The sequence below is a fragment of the Falco peregrinus genome, chromosome Z, assembly GCF_023634155.1.
Source record: "Falco peregrinus isolate bFalPer1 chromosome Z, bFalPer1.pri, whole genome shotgun sequence".
Lineage (NCBI taxonomy): Eukaryota > Metazoa > Chordata > Aves > Falconiformes > Falconidae > Falco > Falco peregrinus.
Genome location: NC_073739.1, coordinates 37654417 through 37673438, shown reverse-complemented (window position 1 = coordinate 37673438; position 19022 = coordinate 37654417). Strand labels below are relative to the sequence as shown.

General features: G+C 38.4%; 1 protein-coding gene across 2 annotated transcripts in view; it reads right to left on the bottom strand.

Annotated features, from left to right (window-relative positions):
- SHC3 (SHC adaptor protein 3) overlaps nucleotides 1–19022 on the bottom strand; it is a 103993-nt gene that overhangs the window by 34608 nt on the left and 50363 nt on the right. For both annotated transcript variants that reach the window (XM_027790083.2, XM_005239832.4), the window contains one exon: nucleotides 10192–10262. In XM_027790083.2, the coding sequence (XP_027645884.1) occupies nucleotides 10192–10262 (71 nt within the window). The remainder of the gene's footprint in view (nucleotides 1–10191; nucleotides 10263–19022) is intronic.

The following is a 19022-nucleotide window of genomic DNA, read 5'->3' as shown; positions in this document are numbered from 1 at the left end:
ACAGTTCAGCATTTTTATTTCACTCCTGTATTTACCACAATGCTTCTTTAACTAGAAACAAGTACTTTAGTTAAAGTAGCTACTCACTTGTCTTACAGAACAAGTAAAAATTGTTTGGTTTAAAAGAGCAGCCCTGATGCATCCCAGAAATACAGCACCTCAAGCACCACACACAGTGATTGTTGTGATACCATGACATAGGTTACTTTTTCATGAAAATGTAATGGGAAAAAGAAATATTATTCTTCTCCACCAAAAAACGCTTTACTTTGACTCAGGAAAAGCAAACAGACATTATGCTATAGAGAGCCATCCCCTCAGCCTTGCTACTGAGGTAGTACTTGCGGTTTCCCATCATTTTTTTGCACTGAACCAAATCCTTTGGAGGCAATGGAGTGGGAATTCCAGGCCTGTGGCAGTCCCAGCCCACTGGTATCTTTCAGACCCATGCCTCTTGCTTCCCCAGGTGTGTCTGAACTTCTCCAGCATTTTGGCTGCAAGTTGCTGGCACACAGGTGTCACCAGCACTTTATCCTCTTTGCCTCCTCCAGCTGTCTGATTAGTGCACCAAGACCCCTCACAGGTTTTGCTCTCACAAAAAGGATTTGTGTTTCAGAGATACAAACTGTACTTGAGGGATAAATCTGCCTGTAACTTCCTTTCTCTTCCTGTTTGCCTCCACTGTCTTCTCTCTCTAGCAGCAACATGGAGCAGGTAGGAAAAAAACGGAATTTTCAGGCCACAAGATCTGATATAAAACATTTACAAGCTTCCTATTTTTCTGGTGCAGGGCTGGGATTTGTAGCGGGTTTGCTGCTACCTCTCCTGCCTGCCAGCTCCTGATAAATGGAAAGTGTGTTACTCAGCAGACCCGTCTGACTCAAGGACCTTGCTGGTGAAAACCGCCACTTTGAGCACAGGAGGGGAAGCGCAGGGGCAGGAAGGGCTGATGCCCAGGGCTGGGGCTGGCAAGGCAGCGGCGGTTACTGTTCGTACACCCTGCCAGGGCAAGCGCTGAGCGGCTGGAAGGGTAGAATAGACATCCTCTCAGTCAGGGACAAACCACTATAGGTTTTCCAACTGCCTGTCTTCCTTTTAGTAAACTACCTTGGTTTTACCAAACTCTGTGATCCCAATGTCTGCAGGAAGACTGGAAGTGGGGGGGAAGGACCTGAGGAAGGTGACAGCTTGGTGAGACACAGGTCAGATGAGTCAGGACGTCCGACCTTGACTTTGACAATTCTTTTAGCTTCTGGTTTTGACACGCTGCGAACACTGAATGTATTCAAGCAGCTGTGGGGTTTAAGTTAACAATGCTTTTGATGAAAATGTCGGGAACTTCAGAAAATATATTCATATAGCAATTCTGCCTAGGCAAGGTTGGAGCAGCCTGGCAGCAACTCTTTGTGTACCAGCAACAAAAGGCACAGCACTCTCCCCATCTGGGAGTTAAGGAGTCTTAAAGAAGTCTGATGAAAACAAGAAAAAGGACAGCTGAATACCCCCCACCACACTGATACACACTTTTTCTAGAAGGTTCCTGGATCTCTCTGTTCAGAATATTCTAGATAATTTTGGGAGGCAGTGTCTTTACACAGACAACCTGGTGATGTGGAAAAGACATCCTAAAGACTTCTTTCTAGCTTGCACTGCCAGGCAGCACAGGGCAGGTAAAAGCTTTTTTTGCAGTAAATCAAATTTGCAGATGCCTCTAGAGCACAAACACCCGAGCCACAAATCAAGCCCAGAAATAAGATATTGCTGCCAGGTTAAGAGTGCTGTTACCTGGCTGGTGTGTGCAAATGCTTGTCTAAGGAAGGCAACAGCAGAAGTTCCGGACATACTTGCATGGCTAAACGGTTGCACAGAATTTGGAAAAGCTGGATGTGACTATATTTGCTTCCTTGTCGAATAACTTTCTTATTGGAATAGACACATATTACACCTTTCTAAGCCACATGCTGTTTCATTAGCTAGGCTCAGATAAATACCAGTGTAGAGTTATCTTCATCCCTTGTAAAATTAGTTACTGCACTGTCTGCAGTAGGGACCACATGCTGAGTTCCAAATCTGTCCAAGAGTATTTTCTGCTTTGCAGATGGTCATACTGTGGAGTCATTTTGTTGGCACAAAACATGTTATGTATTTTGAATATGATTTCAGCATGCAAATGTATCCCATGAAAAATTACCAATACGCATTTTCTGAGGCTGAGCTGCTGTAAAATTACTTCTCTCAGGGACAGAAAAAAAGACATTTTACATTGCCATTTTTTCCATTAAAAAGGCTAATGCCCTGATATTTTTCATAGCTTTAGTCATATTTTACCCTGACTGTTATATAAAGTAGCCTACTCAGGAAGCTCTGATCTATTCCTTTATGAAACACCATCACATGAAAGTACCCTCCCCTTCTTGTGGTTTCAAAGGGGGTTTTGGCTATAATGCTAGGTTTTATGGTTGCTGCTTTTAATTGATATGATTTAATTGATTAAAAAGCAGAATTCTGGAACTCGTATTTCGGGGAAATGACAGGCACATACCAATTGCATAGATTTTCTCAACATATTTTAAAAAAAGTACAGCCATCTCTTCTGAGACAAGAAACTGATTAGTTTTTAGTCTGCAGTGTTTTGTATGACAAGACATAAAACCTACCAATATCCTCTTGCTAGTATCTTCTACCATCCTATAGTTACTAAGTTTATCTTTGCCACCTCAAAGTGTAGGGCTTCACAGGTTAAAAAAACAGACATCAAAAGACGGACTTTTTAAAGAAAAGTATGACAAGCCTAGAAGAATTGTACAGAAGGCTCCCAGGTATTTCTTAACAGTATTATAATCCTGTCATTTTTAATTTATAAATCATTACCATGTTGGTTGTACCAGTATTTCCTGAGGAGAAATAAAGTCTATACTAAATGAAAAAATAACTTGCTTCTGAAAAAGAAAAAAACAGAGACCAAAAATAATTTTTAGAAATCCATTTAATAACTGAAGTATTATTTGTTCATTTGCAAAACAGGCAAAATGAGTGTGTGCTGTCCAAAGCACAGGGGATATTCACAGGCTCTGAAGACTAAACCACTATATTACTTCTTACACAACTGTAAATGCCAACTGGCAAATTGACCATATTTGGAAGATGTAAGGATGGAGAAGTAGGTAAGGAAAACAGAACAGAAAGTATGGATAGGAAGGGTAGGCTAACTGTGTGGCATGGATGCACCTACTGCCACAAATTCAGAGTACCATGTAGGCAGCACCCCTGTGGGGAAGTCCCCAAGACAGTGCCACAGAGACCAAGTGATGACATTTGTCACACCAGCCTGACCAAAGCGAAGCCTGTCCTGACCGCACAAGTGATGGAAAGCCTGGAAGAAAAGGTTTGCAGAATAAGGCAACATCAGCAGATGTGGCACGCAAGCTGTTGTCAATCGTAGAGTAAGGAGATGACGACTCCTCCTTTTCTTCCCTCAGCTCCTCATTTTGTTTCTTGAAACGAAGTTTTTTCACATGTAGAAAATCTACAAGTAGAAAATGAAAGGAAGCTGGCCGACTTCATTTTTGGTTTATTGAATAAACTTCATACAGTAAAAGGGTTGTCTTTGGCAACTGTTAGACATAAAGTACCACATGGTATTAGGGATGTATAGATAGTATGCAATCTATCCAATGGTTGCTATTCTTATGCTCCTGCATCTTCACTGTGAGACTTACATCAATCTGCTGACAGGAGTCAATGCACTTGAGAGGACTCCCTTGCTTTTACTGCCAAAGAAACTTTTTATCCATTGGTACGCTCAATGACAGCTCTGTTCTCACTATTTACAGATGATGTAACTTTTAAGGAATATTTGAGGGAATTTCAGTACAATCCGTACCTTCTTTTTCAACATGCAAGTAAGTTTCAAAAACTCTGTTTCATTCATCAGTAACAGGGAAGTCTACCTCGAATCTGATGACTTCTTCTAATACAGTAGTTCTGAACAATGCTCTTATTTTTAGAAATGGAGAGTGAAACTGTTTATCCAGTAGCACAAGTTATTTAGATACATCTCTTCACTCTGCATGCACACACAGTCAGATTTGTGTTTAGCAAAACTGGAGCAAACATATCCATCTTTATCTTACAGCGATGGGAAATGCATGCCACCAACAGGCGAAGCCAAAGAGGCATACAGCTGCTCCTCCACCGCTGAGAACACAGTCATACATATCTGCATTTAATCATTATTTAGACTCTGACAATCTTGGTCCAAAATTTGGGGTACTTTTCAAAGAGGAAACCTCTTAAAATACTGGTTGCATTTTTTATGAACATGAAGTGATGGTATACAAAACCTTGGTTTTGCATGCACACCTACAAAAGCCTGCCTTTGCACAATCCTCCACCTGTCAAGAATAAGGTCAATGACACCAAAAAACTAAAGAAAAAGGTACTTGGAGGTTTAGATCTGTTAGGTAGCTCAATCCTTGAACATCTTTTGTGACCTTCAGGCTTTATTCCACTCAGCCTGGTCTCTAGCTGTTTATCCTAGTAGTAGTCAGGCAGATGCAGAGATAGAAATTAAAATTGTCTTTTGTTGCTAAATCAGGATCATAATAACCTCCAAACTGGGTCCAGCCTCAGGTCATTTACTATAGTATCTTCTCTCTCAAAGTGTAGTGCACCACAAGTATTTCAAAGCAAAGCATAGGAAACCTTACAAAAGTAAAATGCAAAAATTTAGTCTAATGAATATTTTTCTCTAACCCCCTCTTTGGCCCCAGGTCCAAAGCAGGATTTTGGAGATAGATATCTTACAAAATCTCTTTTTTATTAGAGGATTAAGTTCTAAGACTGACATTTTGAATAACCCCATAAGATATATGACATTTTATAAATACACAAGTCATATATTAGCAAAAAGGACCTGTCATACGAAAAACACTCAAATTCCTTATGCCTTCATTTCTCTGTGTAAACAAGCTGCTAGGTGCTATTAGCAAAAGAACTTGAGAGTGTGTCCATTTCCAAGGTGTTAGGTAGTGGTTAACTCTGTATTGCAAATTGCATTTAAAACATGTTAAGACCACTCTGCCTCAGTCCTTCTGCTCCTGCAGAACCATGTGGAGTCACCAGCTTTTTGAAAACCCAGGGTGCAGCTGTATGTGTACCTGTTTCTCTGACCATTTGGGTTCCCCATCCCTTGGGAAGCTCTCTGCATTCTCACAAAGGCAAGTGGAATGGGGCAGTTTAATTAATTACTCTCATTCAGGCTTTGCCTTACCATATATTAGTCAAATTAATCCAAACAGTAGCTAACATTTCCCCCGCTAACAGTACATTGAAAGACTTCAACGTTAAGCATGCAAAATCCTATTTATTCTAACCCATTTCTAAAATGCTAAAACCCCATGCCAAAATAGCAAATATGTATTATTTTCTGACAGTATCAGACACTGTAGCTGTCATTGCCCCACTTAGAGGTGTGCTGTATGAATTATAAGGATGTCTCCATCCACTTTTGGGAATCCTGCTTCCTGGTGAACTGGGCAGTAGTCAGCACCCCGTGTTTCCCAGAGCTTTGGCCCTAAAGTAGTGTGCACAAGGAAACAGCGTTATCATTCACATCCCTTCCTGCACACAGATGTGTATCCAGATTTTGGTGCAGGTATGCGTGTTCTGCCATCCCCTAAGCACTACCCCACATCCAGAGTCCATGTAGCAGAAAGCAAGGGCAAACCACACTCGCCTTCCAAGCAAAAGAACACGTTAAGGAGGAGACTGAATACAGAATTCACTGTAGATAACACGTTACCTATCCACCTTCAAAAATCACAGGGGAAACATTCTTCCTTTTCAGTGTCTTCCACCCATTTTTCAGTGATGCTTGCTGACACTGAATTTCTGCAAAGAATACAGACACAGTTGAAAGAAACACTACATCAACAGAGCTTCACTCATGCTGTTTAGCACGGGACTCAAACCCAGCTCTAATATCTGGGTTTCTGTCACCTCGCCTCCAAAAGCTTGGGATATTAGCATAAATGGATTTGTTTTTCATGATTAATAAAGTTCAGGTCTCAAATTCGGAGAGGATCCTCTTTCACAGTGTTCAGCCCAACAGAGTTCATGGAGAGGACTGAGATCAGAGTTTGGATTTGGGTCCACTGCTGATACCAAGTATTTCAGTCCTCTGGTCTACTTGCTGTTAACAATGCAATTTAATGTTTTATTCAGCTCAAGGAAGCATAACTTTCTGAAGCTGCATGCAGTAAACTGGTTTCATTCAATTAAATGCCGATGAACATGCAGCCTTATAGTCCAGACAGTGCATGCAACGCTACTCTAATTCAGTACACAGCTAGACTCATGCACACAACACAATAGTGAAGATTCATTACATCATAACAGATTTAACAAGAAACATACAAACATATTACATGAACTGCAAACACCGCACACGTTACAAAAGAATTTTACCTGATTTTTAATTTTTTTAATAAACAGCCTGAGGGCACAAAGGGCCTGGCCACACAGGCTTAAGAGTAGTTTCTTTCTGTGACGGTGATGGTAGCTTTCGGGTGAGTTTAGGACCACTTGACATCTGCAGTTAGTAGTTTCGCCTGCTAGTCCTCCTGTTTGTCCACTATGTTGAAAACGAAATGCTTCTGTTCATCTTGCTGCCCAAGAAAGTCATCTCCTTCACATGTGTTACAAGAATTATCTCTGGATAATTCATGATGCAACATGTGGATTCAGCTGGCTTTCATTTATCATTATGCATAACTGCTGACCCTTGACTCGCACATCCATTTATTTGCTCAAGAAATCACATATTACATTAATTACAGAACATAAATATAATACAACTGATTAATACTACTGTAGTTCTATTTCTCCTGTAGTGAAAGAATCTTGAGACTTCAACTGTGTAATGATGAAGGGGAAAACCTATTATAAATTGTACACAGCTGTTCATTTTTCCTCAAATCAGATCCAAAATTAGGACAACAATACCTCTTGCAGGCATCACCAAGGCTGCTAAGATCTGATGAACAGTATGGCAAGTGAAAGTGCTTGCTCACTGCTGCCACACGAAGATAAATGCATTGCTGTAAGTTTTAAAATTTTAATTTACAAAAAGTGAAAAAGCAAAATAAAAACATGTTATAGGCCAGGTACAACAGCGTTTAACTGCACAGGTTGATTTTTCACACGAATGTGACAAGGAAGGAAAGACTGTTGACCAAACTGTTTATACTGGGGCTTCAATCCAGTTCCTGGACTTGAAGTCACAGTTCATTTCTGAGACTGGTCCATGCATACACACTGATACACACTGATGTATAAACTTTCCTAATGTGTTACTTACAACAGCTGTGATTTTCAAAGCCATTCAGAATATCTGGACAACCTTTTCCCTTTAATTTGTTATTTAAAATGGGTGTGTAATTGACTAGATAACTGGAAATCTTAGCCCAATTTTTAAGTAATTTCTAAATGTTCACCCAGTAATTTAAGTGCTCTTTACAAGCACTAATTCATTTAATCACAGAGTTGTCTGTGACTGGGCCTAATGGTTTCTCCAAAATAATACCCAAAGCCTGCAGCAGGGCCAGAGACTACACACCTCAGCCTCTCATGACTGAGCCACAGAAGGTTTTTTTCTTCTAGGAATTTGTGCTGCTTATCTTACTTTCAGGTTTTGCTCCTCCTAGCTAGCTGAGAGATAAAGTGACATATGCAATAACCAGAAGACAGAAAAAAGGCAACTGTAGGATTCCTAATGTCTGCCGTCCTATGTTAGAGCTCTGCAACATGGAGGAAAAGCAAGGGCAAGAAGAAAGCAGGCAGGGACAGGGATGTGGTGCACTGCTAGAAAGGGAGTAAGTGCTTTGTATGTGTCAAGCACCTTGCATGCTTATTAAGAAGAGATGCATACAGACTTCCAAACTAAATAGGTAGCTTGGCTTATCTTTTGTAACTGTTTTTTAATCATACTCAGTAAATAATGCATAGTACCAGAAGTCATATTGGCCCAAGATAGATCACTTTCTTCTATGACTAGTTTTGCAAGGTCTTAGAAAGACTTCTTAAGAGGGAACTGGTGTCTGTACAGTACTGTATCAGTATATCAGCCTTATTAATTCAGTACATATCTTGAGGCCTATGCTATGTTCAATGCACATGAGCAAGTTAATCAGCAAATGTGAATTTTAATAATTCCTTAATAATATTTTCTTAATATAGAATAGGCTTGTATGCCAAATGCTACATGACAAAGCGTGTGGGTACTTAAGACATTGCATGGGGATTTCTAGAGCCAGATGAATTAATGAAATGCAGATGAAGATGCTAGACAGATTCAAAAGTCACCTAAAACTCCTACTTTCAAAAGAGTTTTAGATCAGGAACTACCTGATCAGAACAACGAGTCTTCATTGTTTTATGATAAACAGAAAATTGCAAATCCAAAAATAACAAGAAAAACAGGAAGATATGGCTTCCTGCTTGGAAAAAATATCCTGTGCTCTAGACGTGGTCAGAGGAAGATAAGACAAGAAAATGCCCACCATGTAGTCCAATATGCTGCAACTTCAACAGAAGAAAATATAATTCCAAGTCCGTTTCACCATAAAAGCCAAGAATTATTTTTGTATTGAAAGAACTATAAGACAAAGACACTTTTTTTCTGCAGACCATACTGGTCTAGCTCAGCAAATCTGCTTAAGTGTTAATGGTAGAGTTGTGCCTTTAAGCTAGATAATAAGAAAAGCACAACGCTATTCCAACTAAGAGATATAGTGAAAAAGACTGTTCAGAAAAATAAAGCCAAATTCAGTTCACCTTCAGGTACAGAATTCAAAAACAATAACTATCAGAACTGTTTCATAAGCCAAGGTCATTTTACTTCCAAGTGGTAAACAAATATGCCACCTGCACTGGAACTGAAAGTCTGCTTAGACATGAAACCATTATAAAAGGTCACTGCTGCCAATACCACAGAAATGTATATGATGATTTTAAAAAAGTACAGTAGTAAAATTATCAAATGTCCACACAGTCTACATTGCCTGAAAACCAGAATTCTGTGATTAACCTGTTCTTGTGCTTTTACATCCCTCATTAATGCAGTATATTGACAAATTAATGATTAACATTTTGTGAGGACTTACGGGGTCCAATTCAAAGCTGCTGTATGCAAGTGTAACTCAGAGTCAATGCATATAGACTGTATGATCAGCATCCAAGCCTAAAAATAAGTAATTTTGCTCATTTAATAAAAGAAATAGTTAGCTGTCTATGGTATGAAAAATGGCTTATGATAGACTATGAGCAACTGTAAGATGCCTCAAAGGTGTGAAATTCAAGCACTGTATCCAGTCACACCACTTCATATGTGTTCCTTTGCAAAGGATTACTTCATTTTTTTTAATGCCAGAATTTGAAAACATGGTTTCCAGTTGCTACAAGACATCAGTGCTACAGTCCTCTGAAATCAATGAGCTCAGCAAATGCCTGCAAAACACCAATTCCTGCAGTTCTCAGAAAATACTCTCCTAGAAAAAGAAATTATTCATATACAGTTCTTAAGACGGTGCTGCACTTTAAGTACCACTCTTACAAAAATATCATGACAGGTTTAAAATAATTGTAATAAGAACCTAATACAAGCTCATTGTTTCTTACATACAGTCTGGAAAAGACAACAGTCTTTCATTTGTCTCCGGTATCGTGGTGATATATTTTTTAAAATACTTTGTACAACCAGTTTGTAATCTCACATCCTTGCATAAGAAATTACTATAAAAACCTATTAACATGCAGCTCAAAACCAGCTCTCTAGGCTAATTTTGACAAATACATTGTAGATGTTAAGTATATTCCAATTCTCACTGGCTTAAATGTCACAAAAGTTGTACCCTGACAAGTGCTTTATTTGGCATAAAAAAACCCCCAAAACCCAAAATTTTTCTAAAGCAGTTCCTTGCACATAAAAAGACCATGAAGAAAGTATCTTTTAAGCCCTGTTGGAGCTACAGTAATACCAGGTGAGAGATTTACCTGTAAAAGCAAAACTAAAAAGTGGACTCACAGTATCCAAGTATTATTTACTACGTGTTTTGCCATCTTCCTGGCTTTCCCACTTTGGGGACACAGTTCAGCAGTTACTTTAAAAAACAGACTTGTACAATGTCTTACCTTGCAATCTGCGTTCTAGTATTGAAGTCAAGAGACCGCATTGAGCGTAAGACTTCTATACACCCCAAGTACTGTAAGGAAAAAGAAACAGTTGGAAAACATGTTATAATTATTTTTGAGTTCTGGGAGAAAATGCAGCTAATCATTAAAAGGCATTGTACAAATCTTATTTTTACTTTTGATTAATCCTTTGTGTCAGGTAGGTTTTTATGATTATGTACTTGTATGTCACAGATTTGTTCTATAAACATTTTATTTCATTTAAGTCTCAAGCCTGGTTCAATATATCTTTTTATATTTAACCTAATCACTGTAATATATGTAGTTCATAATGTGTTAATGTGTTTTTTGATTTTCCTCTATCTTTATTGTCCCATTTTAGATATAAAGCCAGTCAAAGTAAAAACTAATGTTAATGAAAAAGGAATCGTGGTAAAGTGAATTCATCTAGCACTGGTTAGTAGGAAAATCTTCTTTAAGAGGGAGAGAACTAAGCCTCACTAAAAAAAAAGGTAAATTATGGTAGGGAAAGCTGAAAAAGGCACTGGCAATCCAAAGAGGATTCCTTAATAACCAGCTCAGGGATCGCTGGGATCTAATATTTTCATTAAAGATGCTAGCATAAAGATATAGGAAAATGCTTACAAAATATACTAATAATCCATGAATAGAAATGGCTTCAACAGGGCCATTCAAGAGAGGAATGACACAAAGGTTAGCTAATGTTAGGAAAAGACCAAAATTTTTGGCCCAGACTTCTGCCCTGCATCTCTATAAAAAAGAGGGAGTACCGTTTGGAAACATGTTAATATATAACAGTATCTATCACAAGAGTGAGAAGAACTTAGGGGAATCTTCTAGACTTGCTTCCAAAAGTGGGCGTAATTTGCAGGTGCTAAAGTCTACATGCAGCTACATCTCCTGTTGGGTATTTGGATAGTGGCTTTGTACAAAGCAACTCATGACTGGCAGTCCCATGGCAGTATCTTTGCATGTAGGTTAGGTATTCAGCCATACACCTGACTCTTGAAAGTCAGGGGAAACAAGGATGAGTCTTTACATAATGAGCCTGATAATGTTATTCTAGTACTGTGGGTTTATATCAGTTTTGTATCAGTTTTTATACCTATTTGCAGCATAATGCAATCTATTTGGGTATGACATGGTGCAAAAAATCAAGTGAGGCCACCACTTTGTGTCTGTTTGGGAATTTTATTTATACTGAAAAAACGGTGTTTTAAATAAAGAATTACTACATCAGTAACTATACAATCTACAATTTCAGCAATGCTTCTTCTATAGAAACGTGTATGTCACAAATTGTTTACAAGCCAAGGGAGTATCTAATTTGTTTTCACATGTCCATTATTATGTAATTTATTGGTATCAAATGTTATGAAGTCATTACCACACTGAATAAAATAGACCAGAATATCAAGTGACTCTTATTCATTTAATTGCTCAAAGTTGGATTATAATAGCCCACAGTTTCTGGGAAGGGTTGTTTCGAGATCCACTTCCTAGAATTTTTTAGAAATCTCCTGCAATCTTTTACATTTTCTGAAAAGCTTGTAAAATCCTCCTGTAAAATGTCTTGTTTATTGAGATCCTGGCACATGGAGCTTTCAAGCTAAGGGTCATACTCTCAAGCTGTTTATATTATCATCACTCCTCTGTAAGTGCAAAATTAGGTAAACATTGTATCTTATTACAAGAAGTTTCCTTTTTTTCCATATACTTCTGCCTGAATACTTAAAGCATCCAGAACAACATTTTTATACAAGAAATTAATCCATTAACTCTATTTTTAAGTATCTCAGAGGGTGATTTGGTTTGCTTGGAATTAAGTTTGTTAAATATCAATTGAGATAATCAGCTGAAGTCAGTTAACTCATGCCAATATAGAGCAATGCAATACACTTTCCTGTACTGTTCTTATGTAATTTTCTTTTAGATCTAGGATGCTTTTCCAGATAAATTTTCCCAGATATTTATTTCATATGAGATACATTTATAATTAAATATGCTGTAAACCATGTAACTATTCAAAGGTATCTCTGTGACTTTTTTATACTGAAATACTTGTTTTTCATCATTTCATCAATGTGTTTATTTAGACTGCTCAATACTAAAACACTCTTGGATTGCACTTGTTCCTTCACTTACCCAAATTTGCCACACGTCTTTTAAAGTGAAGTAATTGTACAAGTTTGAGAACCAGGTCTAACATTTTAGAAGCAAACCCTGGAAGGTAGTTTGACAAGTACATGCAGGCGTGCAAATAAATACACAAACACATATGCACACAAGTCACTGTTAAAATAAACACAAATAATTAGACAAATACCCATAAACATACTTAGAAGGCGTGCATTTAGACTCCTTTGAGTCATACTACCTGATCTGCACTAACAAAAGTAGAGACAAAACCAGACTGAAGGAAGGTCAGATGGAAAAAATACCCTGTACTTGTTTTATGTGTAGCACAAGAGACAGCTGAACACAACATAGTAAGGCTTGCAGTATTCCTGACTGATCAAGGCAAAGATGGCAACTGATTTTCTGGGATAGAAGATGTGAACACTTAATCACCACGGCATGTTTTCAAGTAACGAAATTACTGTAAAAACTGACATTCAAAAGGTCCAAAGGCCAACTACAGGGACATATAACTCACCTACTGCTATGCTTCAATTATTCCCCAAGACCAACATTGCTCTCTAAAAATATCCATTTGAAGTACATCCTGACAAGGATCCACAGAAAGGAGACATACAACCAAGATAGCAAGTAAATAAATTATTCATTTATTTCAACAAATAAATATCCTGATTAAACAGAAATGGTATTTTTTGCTTTAGGCATTCCATAAAACATTTAAAATAAAGTTATAAAACAGTCTATTTCTAAAAAAGTTCCTTTCACCCAGCACTTAATGTACATTCTAACCAATCAGCTCCTGTATGCTGTGATATTTATGCTTGCATCCTCTAGTATCCTCCCTCTCATTGCTCATATACCGAAGTGCAGCCCACCTTGAAGTAGGAAGATCTGGGACTACCAGTTCCAAGTTCTCTCAGATAACGTTCTGCCTTCTGTCTACTTTCTGATATTTGAATGAGTTTCCAGCTTGTATACCTTCCTTGAATGGTACTATGCCCCGAGGAAAAAGTCTTTCATATGAATGAAAACCTTCCCATTCAGAGGTTTTAGTTTCATAACTAGTACTTTGCATGCTAAACAGCACCTTGCAGGAAGCTGATATAAATCTAAAAGCAGAGTGCCACATACTCCTGGGACCATACCTCTCTCATTTCATGAGGTTCCAACATCCTCACTAGTTACAGTTTTTTTCAGGTAAATGTAAGAGAAGGCCATATATCCCAGGTTTCTGGTTTCTCCCATAGGTGAAGATTTTTTCCATATTCCCTGAAGTACCTCTGTCTTCTCTATGTCTTGGTCAGAAAATTCTTGGTTAACAACTAAAATCCTTTACTATACCCTGTGTAAGAAAGGGTATTGAGTTCCCACAACATCTGTCAGAAACAGACAATTCAACACACGAGTGCTGAGTGCGTTCATGTGCTTAGAGTGAAAAGGCAAATGAGGGCAGTCACTGTCACTTTTGCTCCACAGACATGAACAACCCTGTTCAGCATTTTCTAACAAGCTCTTCAAAACACCACGTTACTTGAAGAAATACTCCATTGTTTGACTCAGAAGCTAGTAGTAACAACAGCAATAAATATTTTTATAAAAAAGTAGCAAGATGTAGCTCCATACAGAACTGCAAATGTCCAACCTAGGAGTGACAAATGCATGAATGCTTGAACACTTGAACACTTGAAATGCGTATGCATGTCTGATAGCAGACAAGTATCTGCCCTGAACATGGGTAGCATGAGGATCTCCCCATTACCTGCTCTCAAACAAAACAAGGACTCCTAATCTCTGAGTCTGAACTACTGGAGCATAATTAGCTCACGAAAACTGCATGGGTATTCTCAGTAAGTTTTTCTCAGACTGGTTTTAATCTGTATAACGGATGACCATCATCAAATCTGACAACCGCAGATTGTGCTTGCAAAATGACAGCCTCGTGCCAGTTATGTAAGAGATAACATGGTTACATCAGCAAACAGACATGCACTTGTGTTGTTAGCCAAAAATTAGCCAGTGCTTTCAAATACTGATGTACCTGAAATCTGCACTAACATTGCATAGCTGCTGATAATACTGCAGGGGCTCAAAAAATAGATTCGGATTCCAGGGGTTCTGGGTGGTGTATATACAACTAGTTTTTGAAAACAGAAATCTCTAAAACATATTACAAAATACCCTGTAATAAGATGGTCAATTAATTCACTGCAAGTTTCTCACCCACAGGCTTAGGCTGTGCTGTTACTTGGCAAGTGCAAAAGTGAGCATCTTTTTACTTGCCACATCTGTTCCTCATGTGTATCTACAGTCACATGCCTAAACTGTCATGATCCCTTTTGGTTTTTTGCGGGGGAGGTGTGAGGGGTGTGTGTGTGTACCTGTTTGGTTGGTTGGTTTTGTGGGGATTTTTTGTTTTGCATTTTATTCTTGCTAGCCAAAAAGCTAGTCCAGAACTAAAGCATGCCATGAAAGTAAATGAGTAGTTAGTATGAACTGACTAGTGCTACTTAATTCCAGTAGAGGACTCCCTTATTTAAAATAAGAGCTTTTATTTCTGATTCAGATTGTATTGCTTCTATTGCTACATGCACCTATTTATGCATCAAGATGACAACTCTTTCTAATTTCAGATATCATTAAAAGCCAAAGAGGCTTATGAAATGAGCACTGAGAATTCCATGATGTTACACAATACTTACAACTTACTTTCAAGTTTGCCATCTACCCTAAATCATATTAAGATTCAAGCCCAGATACACCCTAACGAGCAGAGCATAATACGAAAACAGTAACAGCCCAGGACTTGATTTCAAGATGGTAAGTTTGCCCACATATAATTGTAGAGCCAGTCAAGATTTTTAACATCCTTATTGGTCCATGAAAATGAGAAGAAAAAAAACCACAAAAGAAACCCAAGTCATAGCCAGAGACTGCAGGATTGATAATGGCAAGTATCTTACATAATGCGTTTTTCTCTTTAGCAAATTAATATGAAACAGTAAACCTGAATCCTTTTGCTATCGTATTAGATGATTTTCCCAGCTTAACTGAATTTAGAATACCCACTCTTTAAACAACTGAAGTGAATAAAAACCCAAAAGAACAAGGAACTGCAATCAGGTGTTCCCTTTAATAAAGTAAGTAAAAGAAAAATAATAGTAAGTGCCACAATATTTCCTTATTTTTTTAAATTGTGCATTAAATGAATATTTACTACCATGAATACCTTACTAATTTGACTGAGACATGCACCACAAACTACCTAACTCTGCTAATCAGCAGGTAAAGATCACAAAAAGAGAAGACAGCTTATCATGACATACATTTGCTTCTTCATAAGGAGATCATAGCATAGTCATATGTATTTGACTAAACCACATAGAATCCTGCAGCAGCAAATTTATTAATTTTGTGAAGACAGTGGAATCTTACAAGCATTACAAATTCATGAAAACACTAAACTTTTATGTTGAGAGAAAAAGTGAGAAAAATTTTTTTCTGAAATCCTTCAGGCACATCCAGCAATACAAAATCCTTGCCAATACATAAAATAGCCCTCTGATTGGTGGCTGCTGGGTATTTCATAGTATCCACCTGCTAACAGAGGCAGTAATAAGTCATTGACAAAAACCTGTCAGAATAAATACAGTAACAATATAGTCCTTGCTATTTTTAAGATAAACTGGGTACAGGGTTATACCTAGAATTTGAAATACATAATTATCCTTTCAGCTACCCATACCAAAATGCCTTACTCTATGGTAAAGCACTTCCATGGAAGGCTGTATTGGCATGTGGCAGCAGGACCTTTCCTTCCACATCTTCAGGAGGAAAGGTAACTGCTTGGGATTTTTGCCGTCAGATCTTCTACACTTACTCAGTCAGTCTACACAAGGAGGACATAAAGCTTCCACATCAGTTTTGCAGCCTTTGAATTCGACATTGTGTGCAGAGCCCTGTACCAGGCTAGCTCATCAGATCTGTGTGCGAGGTAGAGAAGGTCTGGAGGTATGGCTCTGCATCCAGATTCTCATCCAGTTGTGAGAATCCTCTTTTTCATCGCGTTACCTCCAGCCCGGGTTCTCCACCCAGCGTGCAAGAGCCAACGCACACCCAGAGCAGAGCAATTTTTTTGTTGCGTGTCTGCCCAGAGATGGGTGCTGGGTGGTAAATGCACAAAGCTAGCACACCTCTTAACACAAGGTAAAACATTTTATTCACTTTGAACATTTGTAAACAATTATGCTTAGTCATACTTAATTCTCACTGGTTCTTAAGGGCCTCATCTTCACCAAGTTCTGTGGGGAGGGGGCTTTCTCAGTAGCAGGCTTTCTTTGCTAGAAGGTGGATCTTCTAGTATGCTAATTAGGACAGTTCACATCTAGTGCCAGAAATTTTGGTCTCATTAACCATTTGGTTCTCCTTGAGCTTATCTTGTTATTTATTAGCTTGACGTATTTATGGTGTCTATTCATTCTCCCAAGGCCATGTTTTGTTAACTGTTTGTAAGGATTAACTAACATCCTTTGTTTTTCAAAATCTTTCTTGTTACTTTTCCCCCCCTCATTTTATTTTTAAAGTAAATAATTCCTGTATCAATCTGAAACAGTGGCTTCTCATCCTGACCATAAGAAATGGCCCAGACATAGAAAACTGACATTCCTGAGCTCTTCTTCACCTAGATTTTCCCATTAGCAAGGCAAAATGAAAAGGAAAGAAGGAAAGGAAATAAGGATAGCATCTTAAATAACAGTAGGGATGCACTGTATGTTACTAACAAACCCAGCAAGCTTCTTCAGGGGCTATCCTCTTAAGCAGTTACAATCACTTGCTAATAATGCTTAGTTTTTAACAACAGCTAATACTGACCAGTATTTACATCACTAACGCAAGTTTGTGCAAAATTTTGTTTCCAACAGTAATGACACAAAATATGATGTTCTTATACAGCAGGTTGAAAAGCATAAATCCTCTCACCAGTTAACAGAAAGACTTTAAAACCTTTTCAAAACAGCTAAATGGTTCAGTTAATTGGGCTAAATACGGAGACAGCCTATGTTTTGAACTCACATTGAATAAAAAGATTGCTTTAGAAGGAGGGATACTCTGAAGACATCTCTGCACAGCAAGACTGAAGCTGTTGTGCATATACTATCAGTACAGCTGATGAAGTAGGATATGAGCTGATGTCATTAGCAGTTATGAGGCCTGAAGACTGTGGGAAGCTCCTAAGGCTGAATCTACACTTGAAATCTTTTAAATAAAGAGGTACTGCATTCATACTGAAAATGAGTATATATAAAGGGACTTCAAACATACGATGCTAGTCATTACATCACCTAATGATGTGGCTCAGCTACCTGACTGAGACATAGATCCCGGTGGGAGCTTGGTAAATCTTTCTGGACTCAATGGTCAGCTAGCCCAGTGGAGCACAACTAGTAGAACAAAAGGTAGCAATATAGGGAGATAATTCTTTGTATTACCAAAAAGTCAGCGTTTTCTGAAGACCTGCACTTTAATGTGCAATAAAGCTTTTTCTTTTGTGTTTATATTTTGGTTTTTTGCTAACCCTAACAGCTGCCCAATGCTAAGAATGCCAAACCTCAGGCAAACCTTTTCCTGGTAGGTGGAGAACAGCTGTACATTGTCATGCTATCACCACAGCAAAAATCCCACCCAAACTCCAGCACCACAGAAGTCTGCAGGACACGCTTTCACTGCAGGTGTTGCTGATAACACAAAGCACTCATCTGGCATAAGAGGCAGCCTTTGGCAAATACTGGCTACCATTGATAGCAGCATGGTGGGAAGGTCTTGCATGCACACAACCCTTCAGATTTATGTCAGTTTACTTAGATATTTTAAGCGGAAGGATGGAATGGAAGATTAGTTCTGTGACATTTCTAAAGTAGGGTGAGTTACAATATTAGAAAAAGCTGTGGGCAGAAGCAAGACTGGATATTCAGAGAGAAATAAATTTGTATGAGCAGTAGTCACAGAGCTTTAAGTCAGCTGCTAGAGATTTCAGTTTCTCTGGTAGTTTGGGATATAAATATTTGCCTTTAAATGTTCTGCTTAGCTAAAAAGAAACACTATATTGAGATCCTGCCTAACATGAGTGTTATTCTCCCAGCCATGCCATAGTCTCCTGCCCTTCTCTCCCCTTGGGGCCAGACACATCTTCAGGACTACTGAAGATGCAGATCCCCAAGGGTGACTTGATGACTGTGCTCTACCAGCTTAAGCTGAGGGACCCACTCTCTACCACCTTCCCATGCTTCCCCAGTATCTGCACAACACCACACCTGCTCAGGGTAGCAGCAATCCTGCATAAAAAACACACTGGCAGCCTTGTTCTGAATGAGGAAAAGACCTATATTTAGACATTGTCTGAATCTAACACCAAAAATCTATTATAAACATATGCTGCCGTGAAAAACAGAAAGGCACTCTTCTGTGCTTTCATACTTTTGCAGTTGGTAATTTTTATACCAGTAAGTAATCATGTATAGAGCTTTACAGTGAATCAATATTTCCCCTAAAGGGTTTTTTCTCATTAAGGAATGCATGTTCTAATCCAGACAGAAAATGCTAAGTAATGATTGATTGAATGGAAATGGAACGGAAAATCTAAAAACAAGTCTTCTTCAGGGTTCAACTACAAATAA